The 24,560-nt window shown below is 36.2% G+C and overlaps 1 protein-coding gene across 4 annotated transcripts in view; it reads left to right on the top strand.

The window, feature by feature from the left end:
* Positions 1–24,560, top strand: part of LOC150104280 (5-phosphohydroxy-L-lysine phospho-lyase) — a 65,465-nt gene that overhangs the window by 9,404 nt on the left and 31,501 nt on the right. For all 4 annotated transcript variants that reach the window (XM_090396260.1, XM_090396262.1, XM_090396263.1 and 1 more), the window contains 3 exons: positions 2,516–2,675; positions 12,240–12,314; positions 20,379–20,469. In XM_090396260.1, the coding sequence (XP_090252386.1) occupies positions 2,516–2,675; positions 12,240–12,314; positions 20,379–20,469 (326 nt within the window). The remainder of the gene's footprint in view (positions 1–2,515; positions 2,676–12,239; positions 12,315–20,378; positions 20,470–24,560) is intronic.

The raw sequence follows: 24,560 nt of genomic DNA, 5'->3' as shown, positions 1-24,560 counted from the left end.
GTTTTAGCTATTACTTAGTAAGATGTTAATCTTTATCCTAAATTGGCTTTTAGTTAATGATATATATATTAAAGATACCAAGTAATTATACTGATATTTCACAATGAGTGTATTTATTTGAATATTCAGTTTGTGTTTAGTTTTAGCTATTACTTAGTAAGATGTTAATCTTTATCCTAAATTGGCTTTTAGTTAATGATATATATATATTAAAGATACCAAGTAATTATACTGATATTTCACAATGAGTGTATTTATTTGAATATTCAGTTTGTGTTTAGTTTTAGCTATTACTTAGTAAGATGTTAATCTTTATCCTAAATTGGCTTTTAGTTAATGATATATATATATTAAAGATACCAAGTAATTATACTGATATTTCACAATGAGTGTATTTATTTGAATATTCAGTTTGTGTTTAGTTTTAGCTATTACTTAGTAAGATGTTAATCTTTATCCTAAATTGGCTTTTAGTTAATGATATATATATATTAAAGATACCAAGTAATTATACTGATATTTCACAATGAGTGTATTTATTTGAATATTCAGTTTGTGTTTAGTTTTAGCTATTACTTAGTAAGATGTTAATCTTTATCCTAAATTGGCTTTTAGTTAATGATATATATATATTAAAGATACCAAGTAATTATATATATATGTGTGTGTGTGTGTGTGTGTGTGTGTGTGTGTGTTTGTTAAAGATATCAAGCAATTTTATAAACTTGGTTTCAATCCTTTTTCCCAAGTAAGTCAAGTTTGTGCCTGAACTATGTTCAGGTGTGAGGCAACTCATGGTAGATGGAGTAAGCTCTGATCACTTTCCCTTAGTATCTCCCCTAATGCAACGGACATCCCCTTGCGGAGATGTATGATGCTATGCATTAAAGGAAAGGGCCACTAAGCAGACTGGTTTCGACGTTTATTGAATGTTCAAGCACACGTCAAACTCCAAAAACTCAGCGTTGTTCTCCTCAGTAACAGGCTTATCCTGACACTGAGAACAACTCTCAGAACTGCTTGATTTCTACACCATGGCAGGCTCACCCCACCACCGAGCAGAGTTGCTCATATCTCATCCGAGGGGTAAGAGCAACAGCCGTGCCTCAGTTAACTTCATGGACTACAGCATTGTAGCCCATGAAGTTAACTACGTCCAAAAACTCAGCGTTGTTCCCTTTAGTGGCTCACCCTGCCACTGAGAAGAACTCGCAGCGTTGGCTCTACCCCGTGGCAGGCTCACCCCACCACCGAGCAGAGCCGCTCATATGTCATCTGAGGGGTAACAGCAACAGCCGTGCCTCAGTTAAAACTTCATGGGCTACAGCATTGCCATTCATCACCCAAGCTTCCAACCAGTTTCAACCTTTATTGAATGTTCAAGTACAGGTCAAACTCCAAAAACTCAGCGTTGTTCCCTTTAGTAACAGGCTCACCTTGCCACTGGGAAGAATTCTCAAAACTGGTTGGCTGTACACTGTGGGAGGCTCGCCCCCACCACCGAACAGAGGAGTAACAGCAACAGCCATGCCTCAGTTAACTTCACGGGCTACAGCATTGCCATTAATTACCCCCCCCCCCTACCCAGGACCTGGGTGACAGCAACAGCCGAGCCTCAGTTAAAACTTCATGGGCTACAACATTGCCATTCATCATCCAAGCTTCCAGCCAGTATCGACCTTTATTGAGGTCTCGTCAGTGGGAACCAGATGCAGAGATGCCAAGGTTGAAGTAATGCAGAGCTTATAAATTTTATCTATACAAGTTGCCACAAGGTGCTTTCATCTTATTAAATAAAAATATCAGGATGAGAGAAAGATGTAGAAAGTTTTTTACCTTGGGGTATACTATACGTTAAAAGATCATCATCATCGAATTCCTGCCTTGTACCCTCAAGGGGTGTACAGGATAAAAGATACCAAGTAATTTTATAAACTTGGTTTTAATCCTTTTTCCGAACTAAGCAAACAGACAAGTAAATCTTAGGAGAGATATTAAGAGAAAGTGATCAGAACTTATTCCACCTTTACCACGAGTTGCATCATAGTGCAGGTGCAAACTTGACTTGTCTGTTTGCTTACTTGGGAAAAAGGATTAAAACCAAGTTTCTAAAATTGCTTGGTATCTTTAACGTATAGTATACCCAAGGTAAAAAACTTTCTACATATATATAATTTATAAATAAGTTATTCATAAATTTGTGCATGTTGAATATCTTTCTACTTGGAGGTCAGTCTCATTGGCAAACACTGCTAAAAGTGCAAACTTACTATGGCATATTGAAAAATCTCATTTTGAAACTTACAGTGCTAAAGATTCCCTGTTGCATATAATGAATCTTTATGTAACCTGTGTAAGAAACTTTCTCTCTTTCCCAGTGTATATATTTGCAAATTACCAAATAATATCCTTTTTTTAAATTTATACTTATTTAACTCCACAAAGATTGTTCCTGAATCATGAATTTTGTTTACCATTTTTGGTATTTTTCAATACTTAAATGGATTCTTTTCAGTTGGACATTGCCATCCACATGTGGTGAAAGCAGGAGCAGAACAAATGATGATGCTTTATACCAACAGCAGATATTTACATGACAATATTGTTCTCTATGCTCATCGTCTGGTTAGTTACTTCCCCAATAAGCTATCTGTTTGCTTTTTTGTAAATTCAGGGTAAGCAAGTATTTATAATTTTCTATGAAATATTTTGTTATATATTTTATATTAGTAACTAATGAATTAAGTCAATCAGGAAAAGAAATGAAAAATGATAAAGGTGACAAAATATGAAGATAATGATATTCAGGGGGAAAGTACTAATAAAAGACATAATTGTCTTTTATTCATTTTTTTGATAAAAGTTTTACTGGCCTGACAGTTCAAACTGGTTTGAACTGATTCTTCCTCATTTAGTAAGAAAGCAATCTAATTTGATTGTGAAATAATTATGGATCTTTAATATCCTATATTTTTATCTACCAGATATATAGATATATAGATAGATGGAGAAAAGGGCAAGGCTAATAATAATATTAAAAGTACTTGCTGGATTTCTAATCAGTACATGGACTAATCATCATTCTTCTTATGGTGTAATAACATTCTCATTCATTGGTAGTGCAGCTAGCTTCATGCTTGTACAGGATACAAGATTGTATAGGGGAGGGGGGGTTGAAATAGGAAGTGATTGCCATTTAATTTTGAGCAGTATAAAATTGAATATCATTGAAAAGAAACATACATATGAAAGCTTTTAAAAAAGAACCTAAGTTGAGCAGCATTTATAGAATAACTAGATTTAAGTATGCAAATATTATTGGAAGAAATGACAGGTTTTGGCAAGGGGGGAACTAATCAAACAAGTCAATCAGTAATCAAGTTGAGTGCAAAAATCAAAATAGGGAATTGGACAATTTTAACTTGCTTTTGCCTAATGTAACTTCTTTCTAGGAAACAATATCTTCACATTGGTTTAGGATGTGAGAGAATACAGAGGATTTGAAATAGGGAGTGAGCATCATTATATTTGAGTAGGGTGAAACTGAATATCCTGTTGAGAAAAAAAGTTTTTTTAAAAAAAAAGTTCTAAGAGAATTCTGAAGCAGCTCTCAGAGGTAAGCTATACACACAAATATTATTTGTGAACAAATATTTGAAAACAATAATCATATATTCAAGACCCAGTAGTAGCACGAAGAAAACATTGATTAATTCAGACAGAATCATGTAGTAAAGCTTTCTTTAAAATATAAAAATCAGAAATCCATTGTGGGATCAGGAGGTAAAAGAGACAGTCATTGAAAAGAAGTAAACTTATCAAAAATTTCTATAAGTAAGTCAATATACACTGCTTGAAAAGAAGTCAATGGACGAGGTGCATCATTCCGTACAATGAGTCATGTTGTTGTAGCCAGTATAAAGAGGCATATGATGCTCCCAACTCAGTGCAACTATGTCTGGGTGAAATGGTTGAAAGAAGGGAACTGACAGAGTGATAGGATGCTATGTTGCAGGTCTATCTTTTTGGCAAACTGTTGACAAATTGGGACATCCCAGGCCCAATTTTCTTCAAAGGTCAGTGATACCATACTGAGATGGAAACACAGGGAGTCAACTGCAAGTGCTACCTGCAGTTGATGACTGAAGGGTGCTACAAAGGATAAAAGATAAAAAGTGCTATTTGTCAACTGACACGTTGAATGCAGATTTCTGGGCATCGACTGGAACACAAATCTGCACAAAAACATTCAGAACCATCATCATCATCATCATCAAATTCCTGCCATGTACCCTCAACGGGTGTACAGGATATGACAGTACTACATGAAAAAATTACATCATTACTAACTTCCTATCTACAATTTTCCTCCAAATCAGTCTGTTACTTGTCAAGACTCCAACATTATCAGATCTTATATTTCTATCGTCTAAGGCACTTTGTACCGTATCAATCCACCTATATCTTGGTCTTCCTCTGGGTCGTTTTCCTGCCAACCTGGCAGAGAACACTTGTTTTGCTAATCTTTCCTCTCCCATTCTATTTAAGTGACCATACCATCTGAGATTAGCTCTGCTAACGCATTCCTGGATGCTGACAATGTCAAGTTCTTTCCTAATATCCTCATTTTTAATATGATATTGCCATTGATGCCATCTGTTCACGCCTCTAATCTTTCTCAGGACTCTCATATCTGCAGTCTCCAGTCTTTGGTCAAGTGTTTTACTTCTGACCCAGCTCTCAGATCCATAAGTTAAAATTGGTTTGAACACAGTCTTGTATACAGCTAATTTAGTGTTCCGACTAATTTCTTTCTTATTCCATATGAATTTATTCAATTGACTTCCCACCATACCAGCTTTGCTGATTCTGTTGTCTATTTCTATTTTTAGTTTACCATCTTCAGTAAAAATTGTGCCTAAGTAGCTGAAATGTTTTACTTGTTCCACAGGTTCTCCATTCACAACACAGTTGACATTTTCAATGATTCTGCCTATTTTCATTGTCTTTGTCTTTTTATTGCTGACCTTCATACCATATCTATTACAACAGCTATTCAATTTAGTCAGAGAATCTTGCAGACTTGTAGCGGATTTATTTAGAAGTATAACATCATCCGCATAAAGCAAAGAGCTGACATTAACATCTCCAATTTTGATATCAGGTTTAATTCCACATTCCTTCATAATGTGATCCATATAGATAATGAATAACAGAGGGGATAATGTACATCCTTGTCTCACACCAGATTTAACATTAAACCATCTTCCTGTACTTCCTTCAATTCTAACTGCTGACTCACAACTCAAATAAAGACTAAGTATTGCTTGATATAATGCCCCATTGACACCATATAACTGCAGCGTATTGAATAACTTCTCTCTTGGCACCTTGTCATATGCCTTTTCCAAATCAACAAAACTCAAATACAGATCTTTGTTATATTCCCATGCTTTCTCGACTATTTGTCGTAAAGTGAAGATCTGATCCTGACAGCCTCTATTTGGCCTGAATCCAGCTTGTTCTTCACCAAGCTTTTCTTCCACAATTCTTCTCAACTGTTTCTCAAGTATACTTGCATAGATCTTGCCAGGAACACTCAGTAGGGAAATACCTCTGTAATTCTCACATTCAGTTTTATTTCCCTTTTTATATATGGGTACTATGAGAGCTCTACTCCAATCATCGGGAATTCGTCCCTCTGTCCAGGCTTTCTGAACTATGCAGTGCAGCCACTGTAAGACTCTTATACCACCATACTTCAGCATTTCTGGTCGAATGTCATCTACTCCTGCTGCCTTTCCACATTTCAAGCCTTTGATGGCTTTTTCTACTTCAAGTATGGATATGTATTCCTGACTGCATGCCTGGTCAGTGTTTTTTATCACTGTGCTGTCATCACTGCTTGTTTCATTTAGCAGTTTTTCAAAGTAATTACTCCATACTTCAGGGATATCTTTTTCTCCTGTTTTCATTTCACCTTTATCATCTCTAATTCCTTTTACAGCACTCTTTCCACCATTCCTAAGCTTCTTCAACAACCTCCAGAATATTTTGCCACCTTCTTGATATTTATTTTCTATATTCTTGCCAAAGTCCTCCCATGACTTTTGTTTAGCTAATTTTACACACTGTTTAGTTTTCTTACATTTGTCTCTGTATTCTGTAAGAGTAAAAGCTGACTTATTTGCCAGGAACTTTTGATATGATTTCTTCTTTTCCTTCACTGCCTCTTTAACTTCCTGTGTCCACCAGGGAGTTCTGATTTTTTTATCCTTGCACACAACCTCTCCACATGCCTCTCTGGCAGAATCAATCAATGTTTCCTTCAGAGTTTGCCACTGAATCTCCAAGGTTTGATTCCTGTTCTCAAACTCTTTCATTTTCTTTTCAATAATATTTCTGTATTTTAGTCTACAGTTCACATCTGAGAGCTGCTCAACTTTTATTCGCTTTAAAACTTTCTTACATGTTACTCTTTTCAATATGAAATTCAATTTTATCCTGCTCAAGACTAAATAGTGATCACTTCCAATTTCAAATCCTCTGTACACTCTGGTGTCCTGCACCAGGGAGAAAACATCACTATCAACAATAACATAGTCAATGAGACTTTTCTTATTCCTAGCCTCTTCTCTCCATGTGAATTTGTGCACATTTTTATGTTGGAACATGGTGTTAGTAATAACCAGTCCATGTCCTGAGCAGAAATCCAACAGATATTTGCCATTATTATTAGCTTTGCTCTTTTCTCCAAATTTTCCCAAAATATTTTTGTATGTCTCACAATCATTTCCTACTCTACTATTTAGATCCCCAACAAGGACCAACTTTTCCTTTTTCATTGTGTCAGTTGCTTTTTCTAAAGCCTCAAAAAATTCCTCCACTTCTACCTTAGTAGAACCTTCTGTGGGACCATAGGCACAAATAAGTCTCATTGTCCAGTTCCCCATTCTCATATTTGCCCACATTACTCTACTTGATACTGACTGCCATTCAAGAAGATTAGCCTCGTATTTTGTGTTGAATACTATGGCTACTCCTTCTTTTCCTTGATTGTCATTGCCTGAATATAACATTTTGTATTTATTGCTCAGAAAGATCTCACCAGTTTTGGTCTTTTTTGTTTCAGTCACCCCTATTATGTCGATCTGGTACTTATCTAATTCCTCAGCTAGTTCCATTTCTTTGCCATTCAGGCTTCTTACGTTGATAGTACCGATCTTTAACTCTGGTGATGTTGAGTTGGGGTTTGTTTTCAGATTTGTTCCAGTAGCTGACTTTTCGCTGTTCGCCCTGGTTCCCTGGCGAAAACAACGGGGGCCTTGTTTAACCGGGCGACGCCCCAGCCGGCATGAAATTTTGTCATGTTGTACCATCATTTTTTATTTTGTATTTTGGTTTAACCAATAAGAATACAATTTGGTCGGCTAAATCCCAAATTGCCAGCCCATCCTCGTTCGTTCAGTATCAAAGTAGATACCCAACAGGGTGCACCACGAGAAGGTGAGGATTGGACATTAGGTCAGAAGCTCTGGTCGGTTCTCCGCATTCCTTTCAAGGCTATGTGGAGGTCTCCTCTCAGTTATACAGCTTTGACCCTTAAGCACCCATTCAGAACCAAGACTCACAAAATGGGTTTCTGCGGTAGGACCACAATATGCAAGCCCCACATTACCCAAACTAATTTGCTGCATCTACCTTCAGTGGTGTAAAGAACATGTACAGTGAGATGTAGAAGCTTGGGAAGTAGTATTATTGGGGCAACGAATCATGGTATACCCTCTACTGAGCAGATGGATGAATGTGGTAAATGTCTCTTATCAGAGTGCATAACTCCAACTATGAAATTCTGAGGTGGCGGTGTGATGATGTTGTTCTGTATTTCCTGTTTTGGTCTTGGACCTCTGTTGGTGCCATGAATGTTGAACTCAGAGAGGTATCTGATTCTGGATAATGCACTGCTTCCTACTTTGTGGCATTTCTATGGTGCCGACCTTTGTCTCTTTAAACAAGACAATGCACTGTGTCATAAGGCTGTTGCTGTAACCTGCATGGTTTGGAGACATGAATATCACCAAACCATGCAGATTACAGCAACAGCCTTATGACATTGAACATCTGTGGGATGAACTGGAGCATTGGATGAGGTCAAGGGACATCTGCTCCACAACAGTCCATGACCTCATTATATGCCTACAGGAAGAATGGTCCAAAATTCCCATTGATCAGTATCATATGCTTATGGAAAGTATGCCCTGTAGGATTGATAGTCATTGCAGCAAAAGGAGGTCCTATATCTTAGTAAGGTAGCACCATGGCTGTTCTTCACACTATGATGTTCACTGGTTTCTTTCTAAGCAATTTATGTTCTGAAAAACTACATGAAAAATGTATTAAGCAAAGCAATATATAAATGTAGCTAAACAGGATATGAATATAGAAGACGCATATCACAAAGGACAAAATGTTGTGAAGGTTATAGAAATAGCTTTGAAATTGAAGAATGAGTATTGTAAGAGGAATTAGAAATGACAACAAGGCATGAAACTAAAGATAACGATTCCAGATCTGGAGTAATTACTTTGAGAGATTACTGAATAACACAGGTAATGACGAAACAGTGGTAGAAAATATTCAAGTGAAATGTAGTCAGGAGTACATGCTGACATTGAGGCAGAAAAGTTGTCACAAATCTTTCTATAAAGATGTAAAAAGGCAGCTTTTGTCGATATTCAATCAGGAATGCCTGAAAAATGAAGGCCGAAGCTTGGATCAAAAGATCTAATTTTATGAATGGAGTAGAGCTTTCATAATAGGATATATACTAGTGTGTGTGTGTGTGTGTGTGTGTGTGTGTGTGTGTCATCATCATCAAATTCCTGCCATGTACCCTCAAGGATATGATAGTACTACATGAAAAATTTACATCATTGCTAACTTCCTATCTACAATTTTTCCTCCAAATCAGTCTGTTACTTGTCAAGACTCCAACATTATCAAATTTTATATTTCTATCGTCTAAGGAACTTTGTACAGTATCAATCCACCTATATCTTGGTCTTTCTCTGGGTCGTTTTCCTGCCAACCTGGCAGAGATCACTTGATTTACTAATCTTTCTTCTCCCATTCTATTTAAGTGACCATACCATCTGAGATTAGCTCTGCTAAAGGAATTCCTGGATGTTGACAATGTCAAGTTCTTTCCTAATATCCTCGTTTTTTAATATGATATTGCCATTGATGCCATCTGTTTACTCCTCTAATCTTTCTCAAGACTCATATCTGTGGTCTCTAGTCTTTGGTCAAGTGTTTTACTTCTGCACCAGCTCTCAGATCCATAAGTTAAGACTGGTTTGAATACTGTGTATACAGCTAATTTAGTGTTCCGACTAATTTCTCTCTTATTCCATATGAATTTATTCAATTGACTTCCTACCATACCAGCTTTGTTGATTCTGTTGTCTATTTCCATATTTAATTTACCATTTTCACTAAAAATCGTGCCTAAGTAGCTGAAATGTTTTACTTGTTCCACAGTTGATTGACATTTTCAGTGATTCTGCCTATTTTCACTGTCTTTGTCTTTTTATTGCTGACCTTCATACCATATATATTACAACAGTTATTCAATTTAGTCAGAGAATCTTGCAGACTTGTAGCGGATTTATTTAGAAGTATAACATCGTCTGCATAAAGCAAAGAACTGACATTAACATCTCCAATTTTGATATCATGTTTAATACCACTTTCCTTCATAATGTGATCCATATAGATAATGAATAACAGAGAGGATAATGTACATCCTTGTATCACACCAGATTTAACATTAAACCACCTTCCTGTACTTTCTTCAATTCTAACTGCTGACTTACAACTCAAATAAAGACTAAGTATTGCTTGTTATAATGCCCCATTGACACCATATAACTGTAGCATATTGAATAGCTTCTCTCTTGGCACCTTGTTATATGCCTTTTCCAGATCGACTAAACTTAAATATAGATCTTTGTTATATTCACATGCTTTCTTAACTATTTGTCATAAAGTGAAGATCTGATACTGACAGCCTCTATTTGGCCTGAATCCAGCTTGTTCTTCACGAAGCTTTACTTCCACAATTCTTCTCAACCATTTCTCAAGTATACTTGCATAAATCTTGCCAGGAACACTCAGTAGGGAAATATCTCTGTAATTCTCACATTCAGTTTTATTTCCCTTTTTATATATGGGTACTATTAGAGCTCTACTCCAGTCATCAGGAATTCGTCCCTCTGTCCACGCTTTCTGAACTATGCAGTGCAGCCACTGTAAGACTTATACCACCATACTTCAGCATTTCTGGTCGAATATCATCTACTCCTGCTGCCTTTCAACATATATATAAAGAGAAATAAACCTAAATGTGAGTATTATAGAGAATTTAATTACAGTGGAATGCTTAGTGGGAGGCTAAGAAAAATTTTGGAAGGGAATGAGAAGAACAAGCTGGGTTCAGACCAAATAGTGGCTGTCAGAATCAGATTTCACTTTAAGATAAATAGGTAAGAAATCATTTGAATATAACTAAGTATTTTAAATATGGAAAGGACATGAGAAATTGCCAAGAGAAAAGCTGTTCAAAATGTTACAATTATATGGAGTAAATGAAACTATATCTTCTTCTTCTGCAGCTTCTCCCACTTAAGTGGGGTCACTGTTGATGATGAGTCTCCTCCACATCCTCCTGTCTTGGGGCTGGCACCACATCCAAGTTCTTCATCTTCAAGTCCTCTTCTACCAGCTCCTTCCATCTCTTCTTTGGCCACCCACGCTTCCTCCTTCCTTGCAAATCCATCTGCATGACTCTTCTTTTCACACATTGATCCTCCCTCCTCATCACATGACCAAACCATCTCAACCTTGCCTCCTGTATCTTCGCTCCTAAGTTCGTAACTTTCACTGTTCCCCTTACATAGTCATTTCTCAGACGATCCTTTCTGGTCACACCACACATCCACCTAAGCATTCTCATCTCTGCTACTTCCATCCTGCTGATGTTATTTTTCCTCAGGGCCACAGTTTCTATAGCATACGTCATAGCTGGCCTCACTACTGTCCTGTAGATTTTGCCTTTCAGATTGATCGGCACCCTCTTATCGCATAACACTCCAGCCATTTCCCTCCAGTTCCTCCAACCCCACTTGTATCCTGCATCCCACTTCCATCTCAGCTCCTCCATCTTCTTCCACTGTTGAACCTAAATATCTAAAGTCCCTCACCTTCCTGATGACATTTCCTTCCAGCTCCAGTTCTGTCTCCTGGCTGCCACCCACTGTGCAACACATATACTCTGTCTTACTTTTGCTCAGTCTCATACCTTTCTCTTCCAGTATTTTTCTCCATCTTTCCAGTTTAGTTCCCGCTTCTTCTCTTGAATCTGCACACAGCAAGATGTCATCTGCATACAATATTGTCCAAGGCACGTCTTCTCTCACCTCCTCTGTCACCACCTCCATCACAATGTAAAGAAACGGACTTAATGCTGACCCTTGATGCAAGCCAACTTACATATATTGCTCTATATATAGTAAATGAAACTATATAGAGAGCAATATATAGCATTTATTTCACTTGTAAGTCAGTACAATTATTATTGAAGGCAGTACAGAAAGATGAATTATTATTTTTATTATACGACACTCCCAAGGAGTTCAGGGATTCATCATGGGAGGGTGCTCCAATGTTGAAGGTGTTGCTGATCAGAACATCTACATCTTTAATGGTTTTCTTGCCTATGACACTAGTCAATTTTGTAGTAGAGAAAATGAATTTTTATATTAGTTTTGCACATTTTTGAACATTAACTTTTAAAACCAGTTGAAGCTTCAATGGGAGATTGGTTGGATTTTTCTTCAGTTTTTTAAATGTGTCAATAATTTGGACTGATTAGCATAATTGTAGCAAGCTTATTTTTCTTGGAATAAGGTTGCTGCTCTGGCATTTGGGACAGATCAGTGGAACAAGAAAGAAAAAAAATCCTCTCCAATTAAATAATTAGATTAATACTGTAACATTATTTTATTGTTAAATTCTGAGCAGTTTAAAAGTCTCAACATTGAATTGAAAATGTAGCTATACAAGTGCCTTTCTCATTTCTTGGTTTAAATTTAAAGACTAATCAAGTTTTTGTTAAATATATATTTGTATTTTGTTTGTAGATGTATTTTCATGGTATAAATATAATTTTCATTTCATAGGTCAGAGGCAAATGATTTGGCATTGAGACTTGCTGAAGCTCACACAAAAAACAAAGATGTTATTGTATTAGATGGGTAAGTTGAATTGCTTTTATAGATAAAGAAAAATCATAGTATTGAATTAAAAGTAGTTACTTTTTTTTCACCCCCAACATATGAAGTGCAGAATTAGTATCAGTTTGTAGAGGTGCAGTTTTATTGGAGTGTCATTGCTTATACTATAGTTATGTTCTTTGGTTGGAAAAAAAAGCTATTGTGTACTTGACCAACCCAGTACTTTTGCAGCTGTTCATTAAGAGCAACATAAAACAAGTGCTACTATGACTTGGAACAGTCTGATCTTACAGTCTGATTCTTACACCATGCTATCACCACTAAACACAGGATATTTTTGATTAAAAAAAGTCTCATAAGAGCAATTTGCTCGTGGATAGATTATGAATAGCAGTAAAAACATTATTTCATTCTAATCTTAACCACCTAAGCGGGCCATTATGGATAAAATATGCATCTTCATACACTTCGTATCCATCATATATTTCAATGTAATATCAATGGTATTATGATTTTAATATGCACTTCACATCCATGATAACCTTGACATCTATATACGTCTTGGCCGGTAGCATGGTTAATAGATTGAATGGGATATGTTTATCCCTATTCTGGAAACTGGTGCTCCTTAAATCTCATCTTGATTAATGCTCATTCCAATTAATAATTTTTGTATCACCATTAGGACTTCATCACACCATGCTGCTCTTCAAATTCATGATTTCCTATTAGTATTATATACTTTTTGGTTGTGTTCTTTACATTTGGATTCCAGTTCATTTCATACATAAAATGCCCTTGATACTTGGACAAAACTTATTCTGGCAAAAAACACTTGTTTTGCTAACCTTTCTTATCCCACTTTGTGACCACATCATTTGAGATTAGCTCTGCACAGACAATCCTGAATGCTAACAATGTCATGTTCATCCCTCATTTTAATATCCTTGTTTTTAATATGATTCTGCCATTAATGCCATCTGTTCAATCTCTATTTTCAGAACTTTCGTATCTGTGGTCTCCAGACATTAATCAAGCATTTTTATTTCTATCCCAGTTCTCATATCCATAAGTTAAAATTGAACAGCTAGTTTAACGTTTTAACTAATTTCTTTCTTATTCCATATAAATTTATTCATTTAACTTCCAACCATACCAGCATTGATAATCCTATTCTCTATTTTCACATTTTTTAATTTTTTTTTATTAGGCAGTTCATCACTAGAAATGGTGCCTAAATAAATGAAATGTTCCATTGGTTTTTCTATTCAGGAGGCAGGCAATGTTTTCAGTGTTCCTGCTTATTTTCATAGTCTTGTATTTTTATTATTGATTTTTATATAAATTTTATTATAACAGTTATTCTATTTACTTAGGAAATCCTGCAGACTTGTATGCATTTATTTAATGGTATATCATCTGCATAAAATAAAAAGCTGATATGAATATCTCTAGTATTGGTATGAGAAGTTTAATGCCAATTTTCTTCATAATATGGCCCATAGAGACGATAATGAATACCAGGGATGATAATGTGTGGCCCTGTCTTACACTTGATTTTACATTAAAATCCTCCTTCAATTTTAACTACTGATTTACAAATATCTGTCAAATATAGGCTATGTATTGTTTGATGCTATTTTCTATTTACAACACTATAATTGCAGCATTTTGAATACCTTTTCTTTTGACACCTTGTCATATGCCTTTTCTAGATCAACAAAACCTAACGCAGATTCTTGTATCATTGCATTTCTTCTCAACATTTCTGTTTGTCTTAGACACTGAAAATATTATTATTAAGATAAGAGAGAGAGAGACCTCCAGGGAGTTAGGGATGCATTGAGGGAGTCCACATACTATACGCACCATCTGTCATACTCATTCTTGAATTTATTCACACTGCTTGCACTCACAACATCCAGTGGCAGTCTATTCCAATCATGCACCACCCTACGAGAGAAAAATCTAGCCATTACCTCCTAGTGGCATTCATTCTCAGCTTTCAAGGATGCCCTCTTGTCCTTTCCCCACCCTCAATAAATTGAAAAAATTCCATCAACTGAAATCCCACTTATCATCATCCCCTCTTTCTCCTGTTTACTAGTGTCTGCAATATACAAATTCTCAATCTGTCTTCATAATCAGTATTCCATAATACTGATTATGAAGTATTATGTGTTTAAAAGAAGTAGAGTGTTAAAAATTATATCATTTTCAACACTCTTCTTTGCACTCTCTCCAATATATCAGAATCACGATGGAAACCAGGAGACCAGATCTGCACGCAGAAGTCCAAGTGAGGACTACTGTGCACAGTAGTCCTCACTTGGACTACTTATCTTATCAAGGCCTTGTAGAGGCAAAATGATATCCTTATCTTTACATGTGAACATTTGTTTCAGCATTGCAATTATCTTTTGAATTGTTATATTTGCAATCTTTGCTACATGCCCCTGAACTTCAACTTCCTGTCTACTAACACTCCAAGATCCCTAGTCTCATCAGTTTCTTCAAGCATAATCCCACCAATATAATATGAACATTTGATATCTAATCATGCTGAGGTGCATGACTTTACATTTACTAACATTGAACTGACATCCATTTTCCCATGTCTGCAATTCCAGCTTATTCAAATCATTCTGCAAGTACTGCATATCAGCAGCATTCCTGATTACACTACCTTTCTTTGCATCATCAGCAAATAGCTGTATATCGCTGGTCAAATCCTTCCCATTATCATTAATTTATAGATTGAATAACAGTGGACCAAGCACTGATCCTTGTGGTACACTACTTTTTTTTTTTTTTTTTTTAATCTTTGTACTGGTTATGGGCAATGCTTGCAGACCCACATTCCCCATATATCACTTTGATATCTGTCAGTCAGCCATCCTCTTATCCTTACTAATATTCTATAATCCAAACCCATATTCTCCAATTTATGCAACAGTCTACCATGCTGTATTCTGTCAAAAAGCCTTAGCAAAATCCAAAAGTCTCATGGTGTATCCATTCCCTTCTCTAGTTCAATGGTAACATTGTTATAGAATGTGAGCAAGTTGCTAAAACATGACCTTCCCTTAATAAACCTATGTTGCAAAATAGAGATTCACTGTCAACGCATTTCTGAATGCGAGCCCTAACCAATTTTTTCTAAATCTTCACAACCACTCCTGAGATACTAATTGGTCGATAGTTTGATACATCGGTCTTTGCACACCCTTATGCAATGGAATTACCATCCATTCTTTCCATTCCTGTGGAATCTTCCCTGTTCTGAGACTCGTTAAACAGCCTGGTCAAAGTAATAGCCAGTTCAGCTGAACACTCTTTTAGCACACGTGCTGATATCCCATCAGTCCCTATTGCTTAATTCTTATTCAATTTGTACAACAGCTCTTAATACCTCATCCTCATACACCTGAATTTCTTCATCCAGTGAAGAGGTAACAGTGAACCCAATGTTGCATACACCAGGTTGATAGCTTTTAAAATGGACACTCATTAGTTGAACAACCTCTTCTGCATCTGTAACCCTCACGCCGTATGCATTTAGAAGAGTTATTCTTTCATATTCATTCTTTCTTTTACTTACAGCATATTGATAGAATTCTTGTGGGTTGTCTTTAGGACGCAGAGCCAATTTCTTTTCATACTCAGACATTGGTTTCCGTACAACAGTTGTGACTATTCTAGCCTGCTGCTTATAATTTTCATAATGCACACAGTATTCCTTCCACATCATCCTTTTCTTATGAATCTCTTGCTTAATAAGATTATATATCCATTTGACTCCTACTCTATTTATTCTTCGAACTCTTGGGAGACATTCTGATATCACATCATTTAAGTATTGTTTAAATGTTTCCAATGCACTGTCGATATTCTTCCCATCCATGAACCGAGCCCATTCCGCTGAACTTGATATACTTCTCAGTTGGTCATAATTTCCTGATTTGTAATTCAGCATGTAACTTTTTCTGAATGGAACATTCATGAACTTAATGACTTCCCAAGTGAGTACTGCATGATCACTGTTACCAACCGGAGGCAGAATAATTAGATCTTTAACTGAAATGCCCTCTGACAATATAATTAAATCTAACACTCTTTGACCTAGAGTTCCTTCTGTCACATGCTGCTTGAGGAAGTTGTCCCGCAGCAGCTCAATGAATGCATTTAATTATTTTCATGAGAATCTACTGCTACCCAATCAATATTTGGATAATTAAAGTTGCATTATGATTACTCTTTTTGAAATATGATCCTCATGACTTCCATTTGGACCTTTTCTCAAGTATGCTTGCATAAATCTTAACAGGAACACTCAATATGAAAATTCCTCACAATTTTAATGATTATTCCATTATTATTGTTATTATTTAAAAAAAAATGTCTCCATATGTATCTAGTAGAAGATATGATGACAATGGTTTGTCATAGTAGTATATTTTAAGTAGCATACATTTCATTTATTGGTTTGCTTAGTCATGCATATATTATATTCTAATCTTGAATGTTTTTGTATCTGATTACCTTAACTCTGTGCATTTTCGAGCTGGCTATAATACAGTCACCTATCTGTTCCTTTGCATAGCTTTTTTTTGCAATATGAAATTTTAAAATTAAATTGTGCTTTTTTAAGGAACTCGTGTTACAATTTTTGTAATATTGTTTAAATATTTACATGCAACATTGTTAGCAGTTATTGAAAAAATATATATTTCAGAATTTCCACTTGACAGTTTTATCTGCCTTATTAGAGATAGTTGTTTTTTTTTATAAACAATGTTGTTATAGTTCTTGTGGTACAACTATCTGCTGCCCACATAGTAATTCATTTTTGGCTAACATATGGAATGAAAAATTCTCAAGTTGTTGAGCCATTATGAAGTAATTTTGTTACATTCAGAATTGGATCTTAGTTCCTTGAACTTAAATGAGCAATTGTATGCAGTAAAATTTACTTATTGTGCTGCATTTGAATTTTTTCTGTAGCTATCTTCCACATTAAATTTTTTATTTTCTTTTTACTTTTTTAATTTACACTAGACTAAGTAATACAAGTGGTCTACATTCATATTCTTGTTGTTTTTACTACATAGCTTAAGAAATTACAATGTATACTAGGATATGTATTAAAATAAATTTTAATACACTTCCAATATTTCGGCAACGTCACGTTGCCGAAATATTGGAAGTAAATGAGGATGAAGCAGGAAGCTATTCTTTCTCCTAAAAGTCCTGATGGCACCATCTGTACTTTTAGTTGTTGGTATTCTTGGGTGATTGGGCTAAAGGTCTTCTGATGTAGGGTTCCCAAATTTGGGGCAGTCTCATGCGACCAAATTTGTCGAGGTTTGGATTGTTTCTTAGGGCTGAGGCCGATTGCATGAAAAGCCTTTCATATTTGAATTTACTACGGTGTATTATCGTGGCTTTCTTCCACCGTATTCTATGGTGGGTATCCAGCGCATGGTCTGCAAGACCAGAGTGGCATACAGCCATGGTGAAACCGGATGTAGTCCTTGTGTTCTGAAATTCTGATATTAGCTGTCCTGCCTGTTTGGCCAAAGTAGGACAGTTTACAGCTGCAAGGGACCTGGTATACACCAGGTAGGTCTAGGGGGAAGTGGTTGATCTTTGATAGAGCAGATAAGGGATGCCCACTTTTTATATGGTCTATCACAAGAAGTTAAATCATGTTTTTTTAGGATTTTTGTAATTTTTTCTGAGGTGCCTCGGATATAGGGTATGGTGATAGATTTAGAGTAATCCTTGTTGCATGTGTGTGTGTGGGGGGAGTTGTGGTTTATTGGTTTCAATATTTTTTGGATTTTTTTTGGGGGAGGTAGCCATTGGCTGAGAAAGTGTTGAGAATGTGGTTTAGTTCTGTGGTTAGGGCATTGTCATTTGAACAGATAAGTTTAGCCCTGTTGTGTAGTGTCTTAATGACTCCATATTGTTGTGTGTGTGTGTGTGGGGGGGGGGGGATTGTTGGTGAATGTATCTGCCTGTATGGGTGGGTTTTCTATAGACAGAGAAAACCAAGGTTCTATCAGGGTGGCGGGTGACTAGTGTGTCTAAGAAAGGAAGGCAGTTGTTTTTTTCCTCTTCCAGGATGAATTTGATTCTGGGGTGTTGGTTGTTTAAGGGTGTTAGGAAGGAGAGGAGTGCATTGGAGCCATGTGGCCAAATAGCGAACACATCATCAACATAGCAAAGCCATATGGTTGGTTTTTGTGGGGCAGAGTTTAAGGCTTTCTCTTCAAAAGTCTTAATAGAAAAGTTGGCCAAGGGTGGGGAGAGTGGAGAACCCATGGCTGTCCCCTCTGTTTGTTTGTTTGTAGAATTTTCCTTGCCAAACAAAATAGCCTGCGTTCATTGTGAACTGAAATAGGGCTGTGATATTGGGAGGAAATTTAGCTTGGATTAGCTCTAAGGGTTCTTTGAGTGGGACATTTGTGAATAAGGAGGAGACATCAAAACTGACCATTACGTCAGTGTGTTTGAGTGTAAGGTTTTCTATGCTGGCTTTGAAGTGGGCTGAGTTTTTTATATGTGAAGGTGTGTTGCCAGTATAGTGTGTGTGAGAGCTTTGGCCAAATGCTTAGCTAGTTTGTGGGGGAATCAATGCCATCCACTATGGGATGTAATGGCACATTTTCCTTATGTATTTTTGGGAGTCCATAAATATAGGGGGGGGGGGATGGAGTTAAATGGTTTTAATTTGTTAGTGACTTCTACTGGCCAAGAAGTGACCTTCTTAAGGTGCCTGTGGAGTTTTCTAATTTGTGAGTTGGTGGGATTGTACTTGATAGGGAGGTAAGTAGCGCGATCTAACAATAGAGCATTCAGCTTACCTGTGTAATCCTTTTGGTTAAGCAATATTGTGGCGTTCCCTTTATCTGCTTTGGTGATTATTATTTCCTTGTGTTTCTTTAATTCTAGTAGAGATTTAATTTCCTTACTGGGCATGTTAGTTTTTGGTGGTTTTGGTTTGGTCAGAACACAAGCCACATCCAGTCTAATATTGTTGGTGATGTGGTTTGGAAGGTGTCGTATCCCACGTTCAAATCATATCATAATATCTTCAGCAGGTATACTTCTGGGTGCAATGGCGAAGTTGTGGCCACGTGGGAGAGCATGGAATGCTTCAGGTTTCACACTAACTGATGAAAGGTTGACTACCGTTTCAGTAGGAAATTGTGGTTTCGAGTTAGAGTTCTTTTTTAAATTTTCAAATTTTTTGATGTGTCGATCTTGTACTTTTTTAAATTCTTTCTCCGCAGCAGTGCATGAGATGTCGTATAAAATAGACTAAATATTGGAAGTGTATTGAAATTTATTTTAATGTATATCCTAGTATATGTTGTAATTTCCTTAAGCTATTTAGTAAAAATGTATAACCAACATCTAAGCCTTTCCACGAGAATATTCATGTTGAATATATATTTCGGTTCCAGTGAGTAAGCTCTCAAAGAAATTTTAGTGAAGTTAATAAGATTACTTTCACATTCTGTTTCTTAGTTTTTCTATGAGGATGTGAGAAAGACTAAGTGGAAATTTTGTAATTTAATTCTCTTAGTTTGCTGAGAGGATCAAGGAACTGTTCTGATATTGTCACCACAGGATGTTTAGAAATAAGCATTATAAGTGAGCTATATTAAAATGTTCATATGTTTTTTGAATTAAAGAGCATCAGAATGACAGTATTAAATTCCTTGTAATCTTACTTGATACTGTATTTAGAGCATATCAGAGTTATGCAGTATAATAAAATAAGCTGATCCTCTTGTATTCTATTTGTTACAGACTGCATAACTTTCTGGAAAATTTCTTTTTCCAGAAAGGATTTAAATTAATTCAGACTTCCAATAGAGAATGGAGACATTCTAGTAAGATGGCTTGATTCTCTAATTGTTTTTAGAGGTTGCTGCATATAATTTCTGTTCTGTATTTTGTTATGCTAGCTTTATTAAACACATTTTGCACACTTCAGATTTTTTATGTAATTCATATATGTCAGTACCTTTTTTTTTTTTTTTTATAAATTGCAAGATTTTTTTAAAATTTCAGTGCCTATCATGGAAACCTGACATCAATGACAGATATCAGTCCTTATAAATTTACCAAACTTCCAGGAGGCAAAAAGGATTGGGTTCATGTGGTTAGTAATATTTAATGTATAATGTGGAGAGAATAATTTTTCAGTATTAATAATACATGCTCTTATTTAATGCAAAGTAACTTCATAACACAGTTAGAAAGATAATGTAACATGCTCTTTCTTGGAAAGACATGGGCTTGAATCCTATTTACGATTATGATTTTTATAAGCCATTTTCAACTAAAGGTGAATTGGTAAGATTCATACAGAAGTATATGAGACTTAGCACTTCAAATGCTTTTTTTTTCATACTGTGAAAAGGTAGACTTCTCTTGTGCCTTTTCCCATCTATTTGGGGTTGGGCTTCTACATGATGTGACTTTATTCATGAATCCCAACCAACTTGTCACAGACCCTGGCATTAGGGGGATGGAGGAGGTATTTTTGTCTGTAGAAGTGTGTGTTCACAGGGACAGGTTGTCTGTTCTGAGGGATGAAAAACCTTAGTTTCCCGGAGAAAAAACCTTCCACCTCTGTATGAGACCAGCTAACTCACCTTTAGTCAAAAGAGACCAGATAAAGGTTCCTCATGTCTTGGACAAGAATTAAACCCAGTTCTTTCTGACTAAAGGACTTCATCTATACTGACTGAGCTACAGAGGAAAAGGTAGACCAGTGATGGAATATATTTGATGCACATTGAAGATGCCTTTTTTGTAATGAAAAGTTTATATGAAATCAAATTACTTAGTAGTTAGGCTATCATTAAATAATACATTAAGAGGAAAATGATATGAACTGTTTAATGTATTACTAAATTCATCTGTACAACTAAATTCAATTAAATTTAGTCCTCAGTTCCTCTTCACACATGCTAGAAAATTTGGTTTGATTTTACTGTAACAATTTTTTCTTCCTCATAAGTGAGAACTAAAAAATTATATTTAGTTCCTTGAACTGTTGCAATCCTATTAATAGAATGGCTTGGATTAATGAATTAACTGTAAACTATTTTAGAGATTTCAGCTGAAGGTATTATCTGGTGTCATACAAAAGTGGCAAGATTGTTCTTCTGCAAAACAGCTGATATAGAGAGTGCATGTGTTATAACTCTAGCATAAATTGCCTAGTACATTGTTAATTAACTAAACAAAAATTCATGTGAAGAATTAAATGGGCATAAAATTATTTAACTTCTGAGTCTAACAAATTAACTGCATATTTATTTAACTATTTACAAGAAACTTAAAAAAAGAAATTGGTTCCATTAGTAGCTCAGTTGGGAGAGCAGTGAACTGTTGTTTCAAAATTCAGTTATCCATAGGTCAGTGATACTAATTTGCCTTGATAGAACTCAAATTATGCATTGGTAAGTTCATCTTGGTCAAAGGTTATTGGTATTAGTGAGAAAGGGCTGACAAAACTAACTATATAGTTAGTAGAATAGAATGTGATGTGTATGTTCTCAGAGAGAATAGAGAGAAAAGAATGGGGAAGGGGTTCTGTTGATGATAGCTGAACTGCAGCAAAAGAGAGTAGGAGTTAAACTCAAGGTCAGTGAAAATAGTGCTTTTGAGACTATCTAGTGTGAGATAGAGGCTAACAGGACAAAAATGTACACTTGGTTGCTGCTGTAGAGGAGGGTATGCACTGGCAAAGCTCAGTGAGTGGAGGGTGAGTAATTATCATGGTGAACATAGGTTGGAAGTGGAAAAGGACACGTGGGAGGAAGGAAATGGAATTTACATGGTTACTAAGGAATAATTATCGGAGACAGCATGACATGGAATGCACCAGGAGTTTGAGATTGGTATATCTAGTAATTGCATCAGAAGATTTGTTTGTAACCAAGATGACCACATTGTCACCAATTGGCAAAAGTAATCGTATGATCTTGACCTGGGAGGTCAAGTTAAATGTGTGGAATTACCACGGCTGGTGAGTATTTTATTTATTTGTATGGGGGGTTTGTGTTTTTTATGACTGATGACTGTAGATCCATGTGTGTTCACGGGCTGGTTTTCTTGTTCTGAGGGACGAAAAACCTGAGTTTTGGGGTGAAATAAACCCAAATATACTTCCATATGAGACCAGCTAACTCACCTTTAGTCGAAAGAGACCAGAAAAAGGTTCCTCACATCATGGGCGGTAATGGAACCCAGATCTTTCTGACCTAAGTGCTTCATCTATACCGACTGAGCTACAGAGGCTCTGGTGAGTATAACAAACTCAGATTGCTTGGAGCAATACAATGGCATGAGAAACTGCAACGGTTGCATGTTGGTACTACATGGGATGTAGCGAAAGATTGTTTGAGAGAAATAATTTTTGATTGTATACCTATTTAGGAGGATAAATCAAATGGGAGACGAATAATATATTTAAGCAGGAGCTACAAGAAAAGAAAAATATGGAGGTGAATTCAAAATAAGGTGACCAGTAGGTACATGAACAATGCAAAGCAAGGGCCAGAAGGGTGATCAGTATGGTAAGAAAGGAAATATCAGACTATGATAGAAAATTAAGATTGTCCAAATGTAATCCCAAAAAGTTATTTTAGTATGTAGCAAGTAAAAGGAAGAATGATTATGGAGAAGAATTTTGATGAATGCTGATTGTATAGAGGCAACTGAAGTAGCCGAAATAGTAGAATTACTAAGTGATTACTTTGCAAGGATATGTTGTCCAGGTAGAGATATTGTAATAACAAGAGAGACAAGGGCTTATATGGAAATAGAAATTGAAGAAGTGGAGGTGCATAGGGGTATTATAGAACCTTGATGTAATTACATCTGTGGGATTAGATGGTATATCAGCTCAAGTATCTTGAGAAGGTGCTAGAGAATTGACAATGCTTTTGACCACATTGTTTAATTTAAGCCATGGCTTGGTCCCATGGGGGGGATGGAAATCCATTGCATAAAGGAAGCTCTGAGACTGAAGTCAAGATTGGAGAAGTTGGTTAGGGGAAAAATCTATCTAGAATAGGATGCTGTATGGGAGATAACATAGTTTTGTGAAGGATAGGTCATGCCTCACAGGATATAATATGGAATTCTGCTAAAGCAAATTAGGGATGGATATAAAGTTGAAGTTAATAAGAGGGTGGTTGTTGGAGAGATACTAGACAGTAGTTTATTCAAGAGTATTCATTCCACTTCCTTTGGTTTGGGATTGTGTTTCTGAGGGAACCCTTGCCTTGTTTTGGATAATCACCTGGGTATAAGGCTAATATTAAGCACAAAGCATACAGTATTTTTAGAAGGGTTAGGCAATATAGGAGAGGAGGGGGCTGTTGTATGAGGACCTAATTTCTTCCAGTGGAAAAAATCATCCAATGATAGTGGATGGTTTTTTTTTTATTTTTTATTTTTTTTTTATATAATGTTCTCATCCATTAGAAAGATTATTTGCAAATCTCTAGTACATTTTGTAACATGGGTGGGTAAATTTTTTTTTATTTTAGTCAATTATATATATATGTGCAAGTAGTTCCTGCCTTTATGAATTAATTGGTTTCTGGCATCCGTTTGTAAATTGGGAATTCGTAAAGCTGGAGTTTATTTGCCTTAGAAATAATGCAGTAAGTGAGAGTTACGTTCGTAAGAAGGAAATCATTATTATTATTATTATTATTACCGAAGACCTCATGGAGTCAAAGACTCATCTGGGAGGTACTTTTATCTCACACACACACACACACACACACACACACACACACACACACACACACACACAGCTCATCATACCGTGCTTTGAACACATTCAAACTCCCTGTAGACACCACACTCTCAGACAAGGCATTCCAATCATTTACAACTCTGCATGAAAAAAACCTGCCTCTCACACCTTCTTCATACAGTTTCCAGGTATGACCTCTGGTTCTCCACCGATCTCCCACTATTTTCTGTATAACTTCTCCATGCATTGATCCTATAACAACCCCTTACCAACTTGTAGGTATCTATCATATCTCCCCTCTCCCTCCTGTCCACCAGACTCTACAAATTGTACTCCTCAATCTTTCCTCATACTCGACATTCCAGAGGTCAGAAACTACCTTAGTCAGTCGCCTTTGGACCCTTTCCAACATCTCTTTATCTTTCTGAAAACCAGGTGACCAAATCTGGGCACAATAGTCCATGTGTGGC

The sequence above is a fragment of the Typopeltis vanoorti genome, chromosome 8 (genome assembly GCF_054136105.1).
Source record: "Typopeltis vanoorti isolate ZY-2024b chromosome 8, IOZ_Tvanoo_1.0, whole genome shotgun sequence".
In the NCBI taxonomy this organism is placed as follows: Eukaryota; Metazoa; Arthropoda; class Arachnida; order Uropygi; family Thelyphonidae; genus Typopeltis; species Typopeltis vanoorti.
The sequence above is the reverse complement of the archived record's forward strand: the minus strand, read 5'-3'. Positions and strand labels throughout refer to the sequence as shown.